The sequence below is a fragment of the Pieris brassicae genome, chromosome 2 (genome assembly GCF_905147105.1).
Source record: "Pieris brassicae chromosome 2, ilPieBrab1.1, whole genome shotgun sequence".
Classification (NCBI taxonomy): domain Eukaryota; kingdom Metazoa; phylum Arthropoda; class Insecta; order Lepidoptera; family Pieridae; genus Pieris; species Pieris brassicae.
In genome coordinates this window covers 15,319,483-15,338,224 of record NC_059666.1, presented here as the reverse complement: position 1 = coordinate 15,338,224, position 18,742 = coordinate 15,319,483, and the positions used below count along the sequence as shown (strand labels likewise).

Below are 18,742 nucleotides of genomic sequence, written 5' to 3'. Positions count from 1 at the left end.
GAGAAAAATATATTTACATACAAGTTTCTAATATCGTATTAATATTCTATTCCAATATTCTATAATATTAAAAATACTTAATTCCAGCATATAAAATAATTTAGGCATGCATAGATTATGAGCATTTTATAGCAAGCTTTCTTGAGGCATTGGTAGACAAAAGAATTAAGAAACTTATAATATCGCAGCAACGCACACGTGTGCCCATCAGGTTTTGGAGAATGCGTCGCGCAGCCCGGGCAGCGTAAAGAAATCGCTCCGAGGCCAGCGGCGCCGTTGTTGGGCGGGCGGCGGCAGTGTAGAGGCGGGCGCGGCCGCAGTACCGCACATGTCGCTCTTCTTCAAGTTTCGAACCGTGAGTATAGCTGACGCTATAAGAATAAGACTGCTTGGTATTTTACATAAAAATAGCGAACTTACGACGTTAAAAAGATCAAAACCAACATTATATTATCATTTGATTATTTAACTACACGGTTATGGCCGGCGTTAGCGCTAACAAAGGCCGAGCAGTCATCGCGATTATAAAATAAATTAGTTAGTTAGTGTTAATGATAATTAGTGGTTAAATATGCCTAGGACTGTTGATCAATGTACAGATCAAAAAATACTTTGCTATTATAGGCAGTGGTAATGGATGTGGCGTTCCTAAATTACAAATAAATAACTATAAATTCAGATATATTTTATATAACGGATAGTACCTATCAAAACTTGTATTATACATCTTAATAGCTGCTGTTGCATTTAACTGTGAATAATTTAATCTTAAGGTTGGTACTAATTAAGTGTACATTTTAAGTCAAAACTTTGATGCATCTTAGAATATACATAATGCATAGCTCATTTTAAACTATCTATTTAAAATTTTAAATATTTATCTCTCAAAGGATAAGGCGGAGTGCACATATCTCCACTCGTTATGATCCTGACATACCTCTTTTGTTTCGTTTACTCTCATAATTTTACCGTACTCGTACTCACTTGTTAGACGTGTGAATATAAATAAAATAGGAATGCAAAAAAACATTCACTACAATTGATGCAAAAATTAATTACTCAACAAATAATAATAGCAATATTCATTATTTTTATATTACGTAAAAAACATGCTTTCAAACAACAAAAGGAACGATCATAAACAACCTAAATAACCAATTAGGTTTTTTACCTGTGAAGTTTAATTACATTCATTTTATGTAATTATAAGCTGTATCAGACATAAGTTACAATTTCTAAATTAAAAATACATATAATAGAAACATCATCACGAACCTAGGTTTACATTCGTGCTGATATACATATAATCATGATAAAAGAAACCCGAACGTGTAATTATTTAACTAGTAATAATGTGACAGTATGTACAAATAAAATTTATGTAAATAAATTAACGATTCTTAAGGTAATCAAACCATTATATACTAATAAAATATGACAGCGCTCAAACGGCTGAGACGTATCTGAACGTTTTGAATTAGAGACTACAACTTCTAATAGAAAATACACGTTACAGGATGACGCGGTTATTTTATGAAGGTTAATGCGGTTAATTAAGTATTTGGCAAGTTTGGCATAATATCACTTGGAATATGTTACGCGGGCTTAGAATGTAAAAACGAAAACCGATCGCTCAGTCGTGATTGGCTTACAGCTTCTCTATTCCAATGACAGATAAGCGGCACGATCCGTCGTTCCATTTTAGTGTTTCAATACTTTATAAGTGTTGTTCATAAATTGCAATTTTTGTTTGATTACTTTTCTTTTATAATCTTTATTAAGAATTTAGCAACTTTATTGAACACGGCAGTATAAATATGAAAATGCTTTTAGTTTATTTTCATTAAGGTAGTTTAGGGTCGTAATATACTATATTCGTATGAGGTGGCCTTTGCCTAAACAGATATCTATAATTAATGAGATGATAGAAAACTAAATGTAAAGTATCCGAAATAAAAGGCTTTTATTATTATTATATTATATATATCCAAATAATAATTTTTATCCTTTTTATTTTATTGAAAATAAATATATTATTATTACAAGTCACCCTAATGCAACAAGCATATAAACCGATTTAATAGTGCTCTTTTAAGATGTAAGTTTCATAATTTTTAAAGAGGCCTTATCAAATCTATTGAAAATTGAGTATACCGCTTATTTTCCTATCTACACTAACCGCCTTATTCAAAAACATTATAAGTCTGATTCCGTTAAATTACGTTTAGCCACGTTGCTTAAGGTGTTAGTAAATGACACGAGAGTGATAACGACAAAACAATAAATATAACATTATGTATCAGAGGTGATCAATCGCAGAAAAACACTTGTGAATTCAAAAAAAATATTTTATCACAGGAAGGTGATTCTAGATGATGACACAAAGGACCGATCACTTGAAACATATTCAAAAAACTATACCCTATGCTATATCTGTATATCTGATGTCATGCAACAGAGCTAATCCTAAAAAAAATATTTAATTGCTGATTATTTTGTTTGAGCGCTTTCGGCGAGGTTCGAGGGGTGTGCGGGCTTGCCTATTCGCGGTTGACGCAAGTGAGTCGCGATTCGTGCCTCGTGACCGACGTCTGTGAGTGATCCACGATCATTGCATTCATGTTCATTACGGTCTACTCACACTTCACAGTTCGCCACTCGCCAGTAACGACTCACGAGAGCTCGCGCGATCACGTCTTTTGTAATCAGTGGTTCTCTATAGCTCGTTTGCGTCTCGACGGCTTTGTTGTGTGTGCTGTGTTTACGGATAGTGCAAACATTGCGAAGGTGTGACTTTATTAGCAAGTAAGCGGAGGGAACTAAAGAGCCTGGGCTGGCGAGTGGGCGCAGCCTCTCGGGAGCAACGACCGCGCGTTCGGTACGCCACTACTTATTTATTTATTATAAACGTTTTGCTTGAAAAGATATTTGCGTACGAAATATACTTTATTAAAATAACGTAATCCTTTCGCCCGCCTTTTAATTTTTTTTTAACAATTGTAAAGGCTATTTTAAGTTTTGGAACTATCAAATTACAGTTTTGCGCAATATTCGAAAAATAGCAACCAATGACATCATCCAATATCTAACGTAATTTGGTCTAATATATCTTCCCAGTTTTCAGTTCAGCGTATTTAATACATGTATATTAATTAAGTCTTGTTGACGGGACCGAAAACCCCATACCGTTGTGTTATCTTTCGAGGTCCGAGGTCATGAACTTCTGAGTATCGTAATGTGGGGTCAATCATTTATGCCGTATATTTATAGTCTTAATTTATTATAAGTTCCTTAAACATAATGTAAACACACTAAGGCCTACAACCAATTTAGTTTGAATTTTTAATTATATTTACAGGAGCAGACAAAAATCAGAAATAATTTTAGCATTTGTCCGGCATTTACCACAAACTTCAGTAGTAGATTGTAGATGTAGGTTGTAGATTTGTAAAATAGTTTGAGGCAATGAATTACGCGACGCGGTAAATACGTGAGTGGGAAATGGCAATTAGCGAATAATGCCGCTGCTCCATCATCACCTCTCGACTGTCACTCGTCACGACTACTATTTGTACCTGATCACGATTAGAAAACAAACAAGCTTCCACATTACATGTATTTTTCCTACATTAGATTTATATACAGATTTTACTTATAATCTAATTTTAACACCTATAATAACTTCTACACATTTTGCCACATAGTGTCACGTGATAGACGTTACATCGTTCCAGTAAGGAATGCCGTAGAGGCGAGCTATAATCGGCTTATCCGGTATATAAATATAGGTCACGCAGCATTCTGTTAGCATATTCCCTGACTGGTGCCAATTGCCGTGGCTCAATAAGATTAAGGAGCTTGAAGGTCGGGGGTGCTTTCGACGCTGCTGAGTGCGTCACGACTCTTATTAAATTGTCACCTAAGATTATCCTCTGAGTCGCAGTGTCGGGTGTTCAGCACCGAGCGGCCCCTATACTGACTCACACGTAGCCATGGGTCAGTCACCTTTGTTGTTCGATACGCAATTTAGCCTTCTTTAAGATGTCATTAATTAATAAATTACTAAATCAGTTATATAACATACAGTCAACACAAATTAATAAAAATTGATAGAAATATTTAATTTGGAAGATTTTTTTCACGTTAATTTTAGAATTATAAAAGGTCAACGGTTGCTGTTTCGATATGTTTCTAGATACTCTGAGAAGCGAGTAAACAATTCTTCGAACTTTGTCTAAAACGCCCAAACATTTCAAATTTTTATATTTTCTCATATAGTGTCACCACGTTATTCCTAGTTATGAGTCGACTAGTGGAGGGCCGTCACGCGGTGCTAGTCTCCAAGCAATGCAACAGGAACGTAGCATCTTAGGTGTTGTATGGATATTATGTTATACGGCATGGGAAGTGATTAAGATGATGATAATATATCTCCACTACTGAATATATGTAATGTAATATAAAATAAATATCTTTATAATGACATTCTTATCAATTATCAACAAGTATAGAGTGACTGAGCAAGATGATAAAATGATAAACGTCGAACGATTCCGATAGGATGTTCGGCCCCCTTCTAAGTATCTAAAAAGTAATGTTTAACAGAACTATAACGCAAACAAAACACGGATAAACGCATGCAAAAAATGTATTATTTTAAACCAGTTTTAACAATCTTATGCCTTGCTAGTTCATGTCACCATAGCATCTTAATTGTTAAAATATCTTTTCATACTTTTAATACTAGGAGAGAAATGGTCCCCGTCTATTATGAGTGTGCCGCAAACGCAGTACTTCCTCCCTCGGCAGATACCCGTGACCTCACTTCGTTCCACTTGAAAGACTTTCTTGCTACTGATGTAATTTTTTATATGCTCTAGGCTACGCATAGCTGAAGGTTGGTTAAACCGCGATTGTACGATTCCCGCGCGCATAACCAGTAATTAACAAACATAAATCTAGTGTTGATAATGTGTTACTTTAATCATACATATATCTCCTTTTTTAACAGACGCAGACAGGTATTGACTATGCATTATGCTATCACCCTTCCCTCCCTCCACCCCAAAGTCTAGACTGCCGCCACTTCGAAAGCCAACCTAGTGTTAGCTAAGTACGAAATAAAATCTACACCACATTTTCGCTGTACTCGTTCCTGTTATTTTGCAGTTCCATCTAAGATAATCAACAAAATAACATTAGGTCTGTTAGTAAACTGAATCATAATTTTCAGAGAAAAAAATTAATAGGTTTATGCCCAACATACATACTGAAGTTCAATGACTTTTCATTTTCTACCTTTCGCGTTTATTGTCACTTTAATTTAGTAGTAGGAAAGGTGATGGCTAGTAAATAAAATATGTACCTAGAATGTAGCGTTCGCTTTCATTTTCTAGGGGCGCAGCGGCGGGGCAGGAGGCGGCATGGAGTGTGGCGTAGCGGGGGCCTTTCCGGCCCGGACCCCACATGGGGCTCATCCAGCACCACGAGGACACGCCCCGCATGGGGCGCTCTCACCCACCGAACGCTCGCCCGCTAAGGCGGGCCTACATGTTAATTTCAGTGATAAAGGCGAGGTAAGTATTTCAACACGTTGAGGTTTTTATAAAAGAGCTAGTCGCCTGGTTGAATTGATAACAATTAAAAACTTATTAGTTTTTACATAGTCTATATTATATTATAATGTACCCTACATTACACACCTAGATCAGCCTTCTTTCTGTGCCTGACCTCCGCCATCGGTGTCTTTTTGGTTCAAAAGCATAATGTTTTGGTTTCCTCACGATGTTTTACGAGCGAGTGTTGAATGCGCACTTAGACAGAACTGGCTATTGGTGCACAGCGGCAGAAACCACGAGGCCAACTGGGCGTTGCGTATCAACTACATGTAATTAAGCACAGCGGCAAAATTAATAACTGTTCATGGAAACTTCATGGCACAGGTTTTTGGGATTGGATTTTGCTACCCGGGGTTTAATTATGGCACAACATATTAGGTGAAGGAGCGTCGTGAGAAGTTTCTTACGGCGAAATATGGCAGTCACCAGATGGCTCTGATCCGCAAACGGCTCGCCGTCGAAATGTGGCTGTACGACGAGCTGCAGAAGTTGTATGAGGCACCTGCGCCGGTCAGTATATCATAACAATATCTATAATGTGACTGTGTTTGGATTAATGTCTTTGTTGAGATCGAATATTGTTTGAAATGGCAGTTTTGTTTTTTCAATATACCTATCTCCTCCATACTTTGAGTACATACATGTGTTGAAATTAATAAGTGTCAACATTGCAACTACAAATGCGGAAGACACTTGATAGACATAAGAACTTAATGTTATTTTTCGTTGATTTTTAATGAGTACACTTAAAATCAGTCTAAATAAGTCTCACAAGCTTTACAAGTTATTTTTCAAATATTCTTTAATTACCTACCTCCTTAATCATGTAAGAATTTTACATTAAATAAATATTACGAACTTTTTCAAGCAATCATATTTACAGAGTGAGAGCGGCGCAGTAACACAAGAAGTCGATGTAGATATTGATGAGTTACTGGATATGGACAGTGACGAACAACGTTGGAGACATCTCACGGTAAGTGTGGATTCGAAGTTTTTTTTTATGTAATAGGAGGCAAGCGGGCAAGAGGCTCACCTGATGCTAAGCGATACCGCTGCCCATGGACACTCACATTGCCAGAAGGCTCGCAAGTGCGTTGCCGGCCTTTAAAAGACTAACTTCTTAAAAATAAAAATTGTTAGCCTCTAAATTTATATCAGTGTTGATTGGATGCTATATCAGATAAGAAAGCATTACAACATATACAAACTGCGATGTTTTATAATAAGAAATACTATTGAAGACTAAAACTATTTAAAATAGCATATAATTTCAAGTTATTTAAGAAAATTTGATCGATTTTTTATATTGATATGACATTTTTTTATCTTATCTATCACACATTTTAACGCGCCAATATAATTAAAATATTTTTTTTAATATTCCATAGTGCCTATTTTAGTGTGTTTTTTAAGTTGTATAAGTAATGTTCGCTCTATGAGACATAAAATTAGTTATCACATTTTTGTAATGTGTGTCTACGTCAAGGTCGTCTGGATAAAGAGTTCATTGATATAAACGTTTTTATCGTACTATGAGTCGAACTGATTATTCATCTATTATCTGGCCATCACCAATAAATAAATTATCGATTATTAACCAGTAAAACCAATCCCTATTTTGCAAAACTGTACTGATAACGAAACTGATTTTTAAAAAAATATAATTTGCTATTTTTTTGTTCTAGGTGCTGTTGGCCGATGCGAAAAAACCTCAGAAAGATGTACATGTAAGTTGAATCCATAAGATTTTGGGTAAGATTCAGAAACGAGAGTTAATCCTAAGCATATCCGTACGTCAAATATACATAGAGGATTTTGACATCTGGGAGTCATAATTTTAACCATTATACTGGAATATAAATATCGTGACCTTCTCAACAAATTTGATTGTATTTACTATTATTGGAACAAGAAATGTTTAAAAAATATAGTGACTACGAACAAGACTAACAAAGGTGACCCCCGAGTTGAATGTGATTCGAGTCTCAGTAAACGAATTAGGAAATGTTAATAAGACAATAGGCAGTCTCTTTATATTGTCAGTCGCAAAGAATATACAATTATGTTTATACCAAGGAACCGGAAAGAATAAAATTTGCCTACTAGGGCATGCTCTAGTTACAAGTATTTTTTTAATCCCTTAGGCTCAAACTGACATGTTCAGGCATGTCTATTATATAGTGTAAATATACATTTCCACCTACTAGAATTAGAAATATTTTTACTTTTTATAAAAAAGTCAAAAGTATCAAACACAATTCGCACTCGATTTTAAGTAATAGTTGCATGTTTGCTTGTTTCAGAGATTTATAAACGATCTTTTAGAAAAAGCAAAGACGTTGTAAATATCGAGAAACCCAGTAATGCCAGGCGATCCTCAGCTGTATACGGCCAACAACTTGGATAGCAAAGGAGCTATCTGTAAGGTTTTATAGTTGGACTGATTCATCATTACTTTGAATTCTCATGAATTGTACTAGCGTTTTATATCTATGCGTGATGGTGTATTTCAATATACATATATAATGTTAAATCAGACTTGCATTAAAGCCTTGAGGTTGCACATACTACCTCGGGCGACGGGTCGCTGTAATTATAAGTAAGCTCAATATATTCCATGTCACGTGTCGTGCAGTGCTTCCAGGCTCAGTCATTTTAAAAATATTTTAACAGTCCTATAATACAAAACCAAAACAAATTGAGTTTATTTAAAAGATTACTTAAAAATCTACTAAATTGTATTCTTGTATATTTTCAATCTAGCAGCAGCATTTGTTGTTCTGGAAGTACTGTGTGGGAGCATACCTAGTGCCTTTATGGCGCGGTAGTGTGAGAAAACGAAATTACTGCTCACACGGGTGCATTACTCGATTCTTAGCTAAATTTAGTTGTACTCATTAGAATTAAATATTGAGGATGTTATATTAAAACAGTTCCGACTCCCGTTACGTTTTGATATAATTTGCACCCTTCTAAACAAATATACAATGAAAACATATCAGCAAAATTAAAGAGTCAAAGGTACGCTATAGAAGATATTGGACATGTTTTAATCACTTTGAATTTTATTAAAGTTATTATTTAATATTTAAATAATATTTTATGGATGGTACTAGACGTGATAGCAATAGCTATAATAAAAACTGTCAACTTACTGATTTTAATTCTCAGTCGGTAAAATTTTTTTTCGTTCTAACCCCATTAGAATGTTTTAAATACTTAATTTAATAACGTTTGTCTATATTCAGCATATATGTTTGCTCATAAAGTTACAGACGGATTATATAAGACATTTGACATCTACCTTATATCATTGTAAACATACATTTTATAAGCTTATTTTATTAATTATCAATATAACATAAATTATATAGTAGACAAGTAGTTCTACATAGGCCTGCTGGTACTTATTTTGGACATCACGTTCCTAAGATTATGTATGAATTGCATGCCTCTAGATGGCGCTTGAGTAACTAACATTGTACCCACCACACGTCCAATGATTGTCCTTGAAGTTAAATTCTGCGTTTTAAGCCATAACTTAACAGGGCTCAATCCAGTGTTTTTCGTGACTTGCTTGTTCGCATTTTGTATAACCTAATTTATTTTGCAAGCGCTGAGCGCAATAAGTACGTAATTTATTGCTTTAATAATCAAGTATATTGAGTTGGTTATTGCAAAAATGACAACAAATTAATGTGCTTAGTTTGTATTGGTGGACTTTAGATTTACTTAAACTAATTATTGTGGCCACAGTTCAAGTGTAGCGTAGTATGGTGGTAAAGTAGGTAAGAGCTCAAGCAGATGGACTGCAGTAAAAAAACTGTATGAAGTGGTAACAGCCTCGCTTATAACCGTCAGTACAAATACAGTAACTATTTCGAAAACAATTAAAAAGTTGGTGAACCAAATCGGCAGTCGAATAAGTTTTTTCAAGCAGTCCGTGTGGTGAGAGCGCTTAGGTAGTAGGTATATGATTAATTTTAGGTAGTAATAAGTGTCAAGTGATGATACATTTTGTAATAAATCAGTTGATACAAAATATCTCTTATTTCTATTCTTTTTATATTTGTTTGCTATATTCCAGTCTTCTCTAGATATTGAGAAATTTCTAATGTACTTTGTCATTTATCAACAATCAACTGGAAAAATATACGTAAGTAAAGTAAAATATTTATTTCTTCATGTCTTATCCGCTTTTTTTACTGTTTAACAATAAAATTCAAACCACCCAAAACTGCTGACATTTTATTTTACATCATATTAATTACAAAACGTTTAGAAAAATAATTTTACATAAAAAATACATGCATATTTACTATCTGCTACAGTTTTTCACTAAAATCTCACACAAATAAGTAGATATAAAGAATATTACTTGGTCCACGTAATGTTATTAGAAATGTTCCAAAGATCAATTTTCATACAAGGGTAAAATTCTTACAAAGGTATCTATCATTATATACTGTTACAACAGAAATATCAAAAATAAAGCCATTTCATCACATTTGCATCACATATAAGGCAGTAATGGCGTTATATGTGAAATATTACAATACTTATATTACATGACATTGTTGATATTTGCACCATGATTTAACGGAACATTGTATGTGTACAACGACGTCACCTTCTTAAAAACACTCAATTCAAATAAGGTAGTTTAGCTTTTATTAACAAATCAACAAATAGCACTATAACAGATAAAACTTCACATGCGCATCTTAGTTATTATACGCGTTCTTAGGCGGTGTCCATGCGGCATGTTTCTGTAGTAACTGGGGTAAGTGGTGCTAGTAAGTCGCGTTGCGGCGGCGCAGGCGCAGCTAGCGGACGTAGTAGCTCACTCAGCTCGCGAAACCTGCGCTTGAAGGCAAGACCACACCCACGGGCACGCCGAAACTCAATCATAACGCAGCCACCGGCGGCAGGTGTTTCCCGCACGCGTACGGCCCATGCTCGCATGCGTACTTCACCGCATTCAACGGCCATGACACGCGGATGTAAATAGCGGTACGTGTGACCGCGGGTGGTCAGCTGTTCAGCCAGCGCAGGTAGAGCGTCACGTTCGGCGCAGCGCAGGAATAAGCGTGTGAGACGTGGCGCCAGGCGCTGTAGCGGAGCACCTGCCTCAGCTAGCAAATCGTCGCTATGTGCCGGTTGCGAGTGGCAAAGAAGCTCGTCCATGTCCCGCGCGCTTAGCTCAGATTCGTTGCCGCCCGCCACACCACACGGCTGCGAACTCCAGGGACGACCGCCAGCTAAGCCCGCGTCCACCTCGTCTGTTCAGTGAGAGATAATAAATCTAACCATCATCAAATTAAATCAAAATTAAAAATACTTACTTCCAAAACAAATGATACACAATGGCAATATACATTGAGATATCATAAATGAAACTACTAATAAATAATATTTTCTAGATTAAAATGTATGCAATGCTAACATTTATTAAAAGATGTGGATGAAGTTAACAAGAATCAAATAATTTAATAATTGGCCAACTAAAGTGGATCTAGCGAGCATTGAACAAAACTTTTAACATAATCAATTATCATCCAGAATTTTACATATGTGTGTCGATTATAGATTAAATTATATTTGAAAAAAAAAAAGGTTTATTCACAAAACTCAATATATACTTAACACAGCTGTTACATATATATTATAAAAATAATATAGTTTCAAGATTTCGTATTGTTACCGCATATGATGGTAACATCCTAGAAAATTACATGTTTCGCTCAGTTGGCAATTTTTCCTTCAAGTGGCATCGAGACGTAAGTGCTGGCGCGGTGCTTTGGTAATCTAGCTTTATGAGCACTGCACGTCATGAGCTAAATAACCAAAGCGCCGAACCGAGCTGGTGGCTTTCGGCAGGTCACTTGTCGCTTGCTGTAGTTCTGGTGATGGCAATCAGCACCTGGCTGAGGCACGAGGCATCTCTGAGGTCGGATTCACTCAGAGTCACCTAGTACCTGACCGGGCGTAGCGCGGCTAGACGCTTAGTGCGGAAAGAGAACCAGCGTGGCAGTTACGCGAAATAATATAACCCTTTAAAAATATTATACATTTCCTTTTTTCCTCATTAGATAATGATCGTTCTAATAATTAAATAATGACGTCACAGTTTTGTCAAGATAAAATAAGGTAATATAGCACTGCAGTGATCTAAAATACCACAATGGCTTTCTTTCTGCACTATACTGTAAGCTCTGGTATGACTTGGGACGCTTTAATATTCTAGATTTTTTATATAATTGGTAAGTAGTTAAACAATTGTATATGTGTAATGTGTTGAATAAATTGTGACTGTCTAGTTTAGAACATTATATGTTTATAGTTTTTTCTTCTTCATTTCATGGTTAGTTTTATTAATAGGTTCTATAATTGATTGTAAAAATAAATATCAGCTGTACTTGTACAATGACCCAAAAAGAAGGTGTATTAATTGTTAAAGCTCACCAGAATCTCGAAGCCATCGGTGCGCAGATAGCGCGTCTAGAGATGGTCGACGAGTAGAATCGGGTCGCAGTGCGCGACGGAGTAAGTCCAATGCAGGCAGTGAAACCTTGCTCCAGGGACCGCTAGGTGCAATGCCGCCAGCTGACCATGCAGACCATGCTGCATACCGAGCGTCCGACTCGTCAGCCCGCTCCCAAGCTAATTCTGTAATATATAATGCAGTATGTAGCATTTAACATTAAGCAACAATAAATTTAAAAAAAATTGTTACCCTATCAGCAGATTTTATTTTTGATCAGAAAAATTATATAAATCAATTTTCTTTTTAAAAATTAGCCATTAATAATAGTCTTGTCCTATAAATTAGATCAGATAATAAGATAGCTCAAAGAATTCTTCTTGACTATAAAAGCATAGTATAGGACGCGTTATTAATGCTACATGAAACTAACTAATACAATACTCTGCATATAGTATAAACATTTTATCGTAGTTCATCGAAATATCCAAATTATTTTGATTATTAATTCATAGTCCATGCATGTACATCAGTGGTTCTATTACAATAAAATTATGATTGCTGTATTAACACGAGAGATATTAAGAAAAACTACATCCATGTTAGGTTTTTTCATAGACTTGGTGAATATAAAACGACTTCATCCTTGTGAATAAGACATCCTCTGACAACACGTCGAGTGACAGCGACTCGTAACTTCGGTACCGTAACTTTAGGGAATAAAAACGCCTACAGCTAGGATACCAAAGAAACGAGAGGCGGCGGGTGACGCCTAGAATACAGGAAGGAATGGAAAAGCATAGGGCGACACTTACCTCCGGCTAGCATGGCTAACAGCACTAGTGCAGCAGCCCAGAGATCAGCAGGCGGCGCCCGATAAGGCCGCGTCGGTGCTGTCAAGACTTCAGGCGCAGCGTACGGCGGCGTACCACACACACGCGACAGAAGGCGCTCACGGCCGCCCTGCCGAAACAACGTGGCCATTCCAAAATCAGATATCTTCAGAGTGTCGTGGTTGTCGAGCAATAAGTTCTCGGGTTTAATGTCACGATGAGCCACGCCGCGTGAGTGCAAGTAGCGCAGACCGTCCAGCAACTGCCGCCAGTAACGACGCGCTGCCGCTTCACCAGTGCCAGCGTCGGGTTCTATACGATCGAAGAGCTCGCCGCCCTGCGCATACTCCAGGAAGAGATAGTGGACGTCACCGTGCTGGCGCGCTCCCAGACAGCGTAACACGTGTGGATGTCGTAAGGCGCGATGTAGACCGGCTTCACGAGCTCCAGCTCCTTGTTCTGCGCCACCGCGGACCGCCTTCAAAGCCACGCTCGCGTTCGTACGCGCGTGAACCAAGAGGCGTACCCTACAAGCAATACAGTTACAATCCATCCCAGTCTTCAATTAAAATAAGATCTCATAGCCCATTTTTATTATTCAACTGTTAGTACAGATATTCTTTATTATACTTAAACATACCAAATAGTCTTGTTTACTTACTAACATTCAGTAGTTGAAGTTGTAGTCAGTTTAAATCAAGTTTTAGGCAAGTGTAAACCTTCAAATTATCGAAAAATTATTAAAGTTCAGTCTTCACAGGTGCAGCAATTTATTGCACTGAAGATTGTACTTCATCACTATGTATTTTATATGCTTTTATAACATAAGTTAATAGTCTCTTGTTACATTATTACTCTTTTGAATAAAAAGAGTAATAATGTAACAAAATTCATTTTCATAGGTAGTATTCTATTTAGATATCTAAAATTTTGTGTTGTAAGACTGACCTAATACTGATTTGGTAACAGTACGCTGTTAAGATTATCAATAATATTTATTCCATAATAAACATTGTGTTCTGTATAACATGTATAATAATTATACTAAACTGTTATCACAAAATATTGATAAAAACAACACAATCTGTATGATATAATACTAAAAACAAAATATGTCAGTCATTTCATCCTCTTAAAATTGTGTTGCTATGAAGTTATAAGTAAAACCACACAAATCCTTTAAAAAATGAATCCACTAAACACTATTATTACCTTTCTGGGGTAATCTATAAAGACAAAACTAAGGTAATTGAACTGAACAAATTATGCATACTCGCCATAGGCGCCCTCGCCCAGCACCTGTGCCACAAGCCAACCTTCCACAAACTCTCCGCCGGAGCTCATGACACCTCGCTCAGCTGAGCGGCCGCCGCCACACGGCTGCAGTATTGGGCCCCGGCGGATTATATCGTCGACCACGCCGACGACTTTCTCTATAAGAGTACCTATTACATTAAATAACTTGTTAAAATAGGAAACATTTTGAATAAATAGTAATACTTTAGAGGCTTTCAAGGTACCTCAAGTAAAGCAAGCAAATGTTTAAAACTAAATGGCGGAAGGCACGTGGAGTTTAGCGAACAAAGCCTTTGACGAACATCGACATCGCCCTCGTCCTGTCGGCTATCTTGCTAGATATCGTTAACTACGAATTATTACACAATATACAACAATAAACCGCTCAAAATTCGTATACAAGAGGGACCATCAACAATATTGTACAACTTTTATTTAAATACTAACCTTTTGAAGTATCTACACCATTTTGCCATTTTTCCTGCTTTCAAGTTTCAACAAATCAGCATTCAGGCGGTGAACTGCAAACAAGTGTGACCATCTGAACAATACAGAATCTGCCAAATTCTTTCCTATAGAGTGTTGATAAGCTCAAATACTAATAATTGCCTTTGCTGATCCATACAAAAATAGGTAGTTTAATAATTAACCATAATATTAATTATTTTATTTAATACTTGTATAGTAAGACTATCTAGTAAAAGAAGGTAGTAAAATAGTATTAAGAAAAAGTAAGACGAGAAATTTTAGAAACATCGGCCATTACTAAAACTTTTATAGATGGACTCCTGGGGGGCCGAAAACCATGCCCTTATATTATAACCTAATCGAATGTGACTGGCCCCTTCCTGAATGAATGATTTAGTTATTTAGTAGCCGTATACGAGATGACGCTTATAGACGCTTTTAGATAGCTAACCACTTGACCATATTAGGAATCTCATAGATCATATATTATCATGAATAACTAAAGAAAAGTATACTGAATTACTGATAAAATTTAGGAAGAAGGGTTGGCGAATATCTGTTGTTAATAGTAACTATAAAACAATTTCTTATTATTATTTATCCATCTGACATAGTAGCGGAATAGAATGACTTTTTCGTGGTAAGATAAGGTATGCCAAGTCCATTTTTGTTTTTTCTGTTGTCGCTGCTGGAAACAAATTACCAAAATAAAAGGATTCTACAAAAATGGTCACAATGTTACGAATCCGACGATCGTTGCCGAGGTCGACTTCGTTTAGGATCGGCTTTCATTCGGAATCTTGAGCAAATCACGGTTTGCTCAATCAACGGTACGATCAATGGCTGGAAGCGTTCGGAAACGATAAAATTTTGCAAACATAGGATTAATAATAAAATGATTCGCTAAAATAAAATCAATAGTATTCAGAGTGCAAAGGAACTGCAAATAAATGGATGGGAAGATTCATATTTTTTATTTTTTTAAATTTAAAAAATAAACATTGTTTTTTTTTTTATTGAATACGATGGTTTTATAGTCTATAGATAGATTAAATACAGGTTAGGTATTTTGCCTTTTTGCAACAGATTGCGTTCTAAATGTCTCTCATCTATATTAAACATAATAACGTACACAGAACATCACAAAAATTTCATAAGTACTGATTTTCATCAAAAATCTTCTCTGCTTTCAAATTATTCAATTAAACGACGTAGAGACTGATGACATGAGATTTTTAGTATCATTTTTATTCTTGCCGTCTAAAAGCTATGGACTTCCATAATCCATGGGTGATTTTAGAATTTTGTATCTATATCTATGGTTACCTTTTGTAGAATTTGGTATAATAGACATTTCGTTAGGTGTTATCTTCGTAGCAGAAAAAAATATTCATATAATAAAAACCTTCAGTTAGGTTTGTTGTGAATATTCAAATTACAATCATAAATAGAGAATATTTGAACAGCAAATCATGGTAAGTATCTATTAAATATATTTTTATAGAATTTGTATAATGATAATTAAGCGTTTATTACATTTTAGGCTGGATATTCAGAAGATCAATTGGCAGGTGAGTGAGTCATCATAATATAGGAAAATTTCGATATTTAAATAATTATCGAAACCAAATTGGAACAAAATGACAACAATATAGGGTTACATACACGTTAATACCTTAACTGTTGGTTGCGAACCAGTAAATTGTTTATACGTACAATGTAAAAAAAAATGTTTATACGTATAAACTTAAGACTTGGGCGTAATGCGTGTCGCACTGTTGTGAGTTGGCCCATGACTCACGTCAATCAACAATCTCAACGAAAGCGTCACCTATTGCAAGCGCCCTACATTCCATATAAGGTTGGTATTATATACAATATGGACGTCGGAGGCCGACCGCCGTGTGGCGTGTGCAACAACTGCTCAGCCTGCAGCCACTCAGTGCGTTGGCGGCTTCTCTCAGTGCAACATGTTTATGTTCAATCCACCCACTAAGCTAAAACTTAACTCAGTTGAAGGTAAAGGGTAACTTTCTGGTCAGGAGGGGGATTTCACTGTAAAACATGAGTATTATCATGATGATCATATTGCAGAGTTCCAAGAAGCATTTCAGCTGTTTGACTCTCGCGGCGATGGCAAGATACATGTGGCACAAATTGGCGATGCTCTGAGGGCTCTTGGCCAAAACCCTACTGAATCCGATGTGAAAAAGTGCACATTACATTTGAAGCCAGATGAGAGGATATCTTTTGAAGTATTCTTACCAATATATCAGGTAAATGTTTCTTTCAACATAGTCAAATTGTTGTAGTTGTCGTCCTCACCTTGAAACACAGTGTTAACTGTTTTGAGCTAAGGTCACATTACCAATTTAATTATTTCATGTACTCAGTTATGAGTTCCACATAGCGAAGTAGTCTTCTTAAAATATTAAGCTTTGTACAGATCTGTATGCATTACATAGAGCACAATATATTTGTATTGTATTCAAAGTTTAATAAATTTAAATGTGAATTTATACATTATTTTCTGCTTTAAAATTTTGAATTTTAAAATATTCATATGTTAAACCCATTTTATTGAAGACAATATTAATTAATAATTACATTAATAAATTTGGAGTACTCATGAAGCCTAAGCATGATAAGTAATATTTTTTTAATACCATTTATGATGCTTTGCAGGCAATATCAAAAGCACGTAGTGGTGATACAGCGAATGATTTCATTGAGGGTCTCAGACACTTCGATAAGGATGGCAATGGATTCATATCATCCGCTGAGCTTCGCCACCTACTGTCAACATTGGGTGAAAAACTGAGTGATGATGAAGTGGAACAGTTGCTGCAAGGCCAGGAGGATTCACATGGCAACATCAACTATGAGAACTTTGTGCACCTTATCATGCAAGGCTGAGCTCTTATTTAACTAATTCTATTGTATTAAAATTGGAGTGACTAGTATTTTTAACTGGTTTCAACCTTACTCCTTACAAATATTTAATTTTATGGACCAAATTAGTTATAGTGTTTTTATTAAACTTTAAATAAACCATTTCCATTTATTATAATATTATGTTTGGCATTCTCTCTATCTAGCCTCATGTATGATCTAAAATTTATTATTTTCAGTAAAGCATATTCCAAAATGTACTGCTTTAATTCTAAGTGACATTTATTGTGTATTACAATTGTATGTAAAATGTTATAAACATAATATAATAAGTAATATTATTTATAATAAGTTTTATTTATCCATTTTACTCTTGTCTGTTATTATAGTGTTGCAACTAAAATTATATGGAGTGAAATTAAAGATAACTTGTATAAGCATAATATCAGAGAAGGGCCGTTGCAGTATTACGTTAGGACTATATGTGGTAGTCTTTGATTTTATTTTTTGGTGATTACGTTAACAGTAATCAAACAGGGGAATAAATTGCAGTAAATCTGCTTACATAATTCACTATGACTGCAGATTAAATGTAGTCCATGTCTTAACAAATATCGAATCTAGGCCTTTTTTAATTCCTTTAATATTGTATAGTTTGACGCGTGTGCTCCTAAAAAATAAATTTTCAAGTTTACCTGCAATTATGATAATCATTAGGTAGTAAGTAGGTGACTAGGCGCAAATAAGTTTCAGCACAGTTCCGTTATTTCGAAGTCTATATAATGAAGATACTGTGCATAAAAGTTTTTCTAAGGATTAGGTTTTTGTTGATAGAAAACCACTGCGTATGTTCAATAAACGCCTGCCACATTTTGCATTGCTATGTTGCCTAAAGATATTCTACTTTATGGAGTATTTTTAATTCAGGACTAGGAGTTATCTCTGTTCTTTTATGTATGAAAAATTTAAATTGGGTGTAAATTGTTGGTGACTAGCATCCAGTCATATAATTTTAGTTATAGTAGTACTAAGAAATTATAGTAAGCAGAAAGGAATTTCTGTGTCTACAAATTATGTACAAATTCCGTGGTATCAGCGCATCACCTGCTACTCATCAAGGCTGAATGACATGAGGGTCGAGGGCGAGG

The 18,742-nt window shown here is 35.6% G+C and overlaps 3 protein-coding genes across 6 annotated transcripts; 2 read left to right on the top strand and 1 right to left on the bottom strand.

The window, feature by feature from the left end:
• Positions 1-270: 270 nt before the first annotated feature.
• LOC123718032 (protein phosphatase 1 regulatory subunit 14B) lies at positions 271-9,665 on the top strand. 2 transcript variants are annotated; one of them, XM_045674388.1, is made up of 6 exons: positions 271-355; positions 5,397-5,576; positions 5,997-6,128; positions 6,502-6,594; positions 7,307-7,348; positions 7,925-9,665. In XM_045674388.1, the coding sequence occupies exons 1-6, from the start codon at positions 329-331 to the stop codon at positions 7,964-7,966; spliced, it is 516 nt and encodes a 171-aa protein (XP_045530344.1). In that variant the 5' UTR covers positions 271-328; the 3' UTR covers positions 7,967-9,665. The 2 variants fall into 2 exon arrangements, with proteins under 2 accessions (XP_045530344.1, XP_045530352.1); XM_045674396.1 differs by lacking the exon at positions 271-355 and adding an exon at positions 2,643-2,878.
• Positions 9,666-9,856: 191 nt separating this feature from the next.
• LOC123718017 (serine/threonine-protein kinase grp) lies at positions 9,857-14,762 on the bottom strand. 2 transcript variants are annotated; one of them, XM_045674367.1, is made up of 5 exons: positions 14,682-14,762; positions 14,212-14,371; positions 12,921-13,465; positions 12,087-12,290; positions 9,857-10,903 (listed from the first exon to the last, which is right to left on the bottom strand). In XM_045674367.1, exons 2-5 carry the CDS (start codon positions 14,280-14,282, stop codon positions 10,365-10,367), a joined length of 1,359 nt encoding a protein of 452 aa, XP_045530323.1. In that variant the 5' UTR covers positions 14,283-14,371; positions 14,682-14,762; the 3' UTR covers positions 9,857-10,364. The 2 variants fall into 2 exon arrangements, with proteins under 2 accessions (XP_045530323.1, XP_045530332.1); XM_045674376.1 differs by lacking the exon at positions 14,682-14,762 and adding an exon at positions 14,459-14,654.
• A 1,201-nt stretch (positions 14,763-15,963) lies between these two features.
• LOC123720705 (myosin-2 essential light chain) lies at positions 15,964-17,937 on the top strand. 2 transcript variants are annotated; one of them, XM_045677421.1, is made up of 4 exons: positions 15,964-16,177; positions 16,246-16,273; positions 16,797-16,978; positions 17,388-17,937. In XM_045677421.1, exons 1-4 carry the CDS (start codon positions 16,175-16,177, stop codon positions 17,616-17,618), a joined length of 444 nt encoding a protein of 147 aa, XP_045533377.1. In that variant the 5' UTR covers positions 15,964-16,174; the 3' UTR covers positions 17,619-17,937. The 2 variants fall into 2 exon arrangements, with proteins under 2 accessions (XP_045533377.1, XP_045533376.1); XM_045677420.1 differs by lacking the exons at positions 15,964-16,177; positions 16,246-16,273 and adding an exon at positions 16,307-16,721.
• Positions 17,938-18,742: the final 805 nt, after the last annotated feature.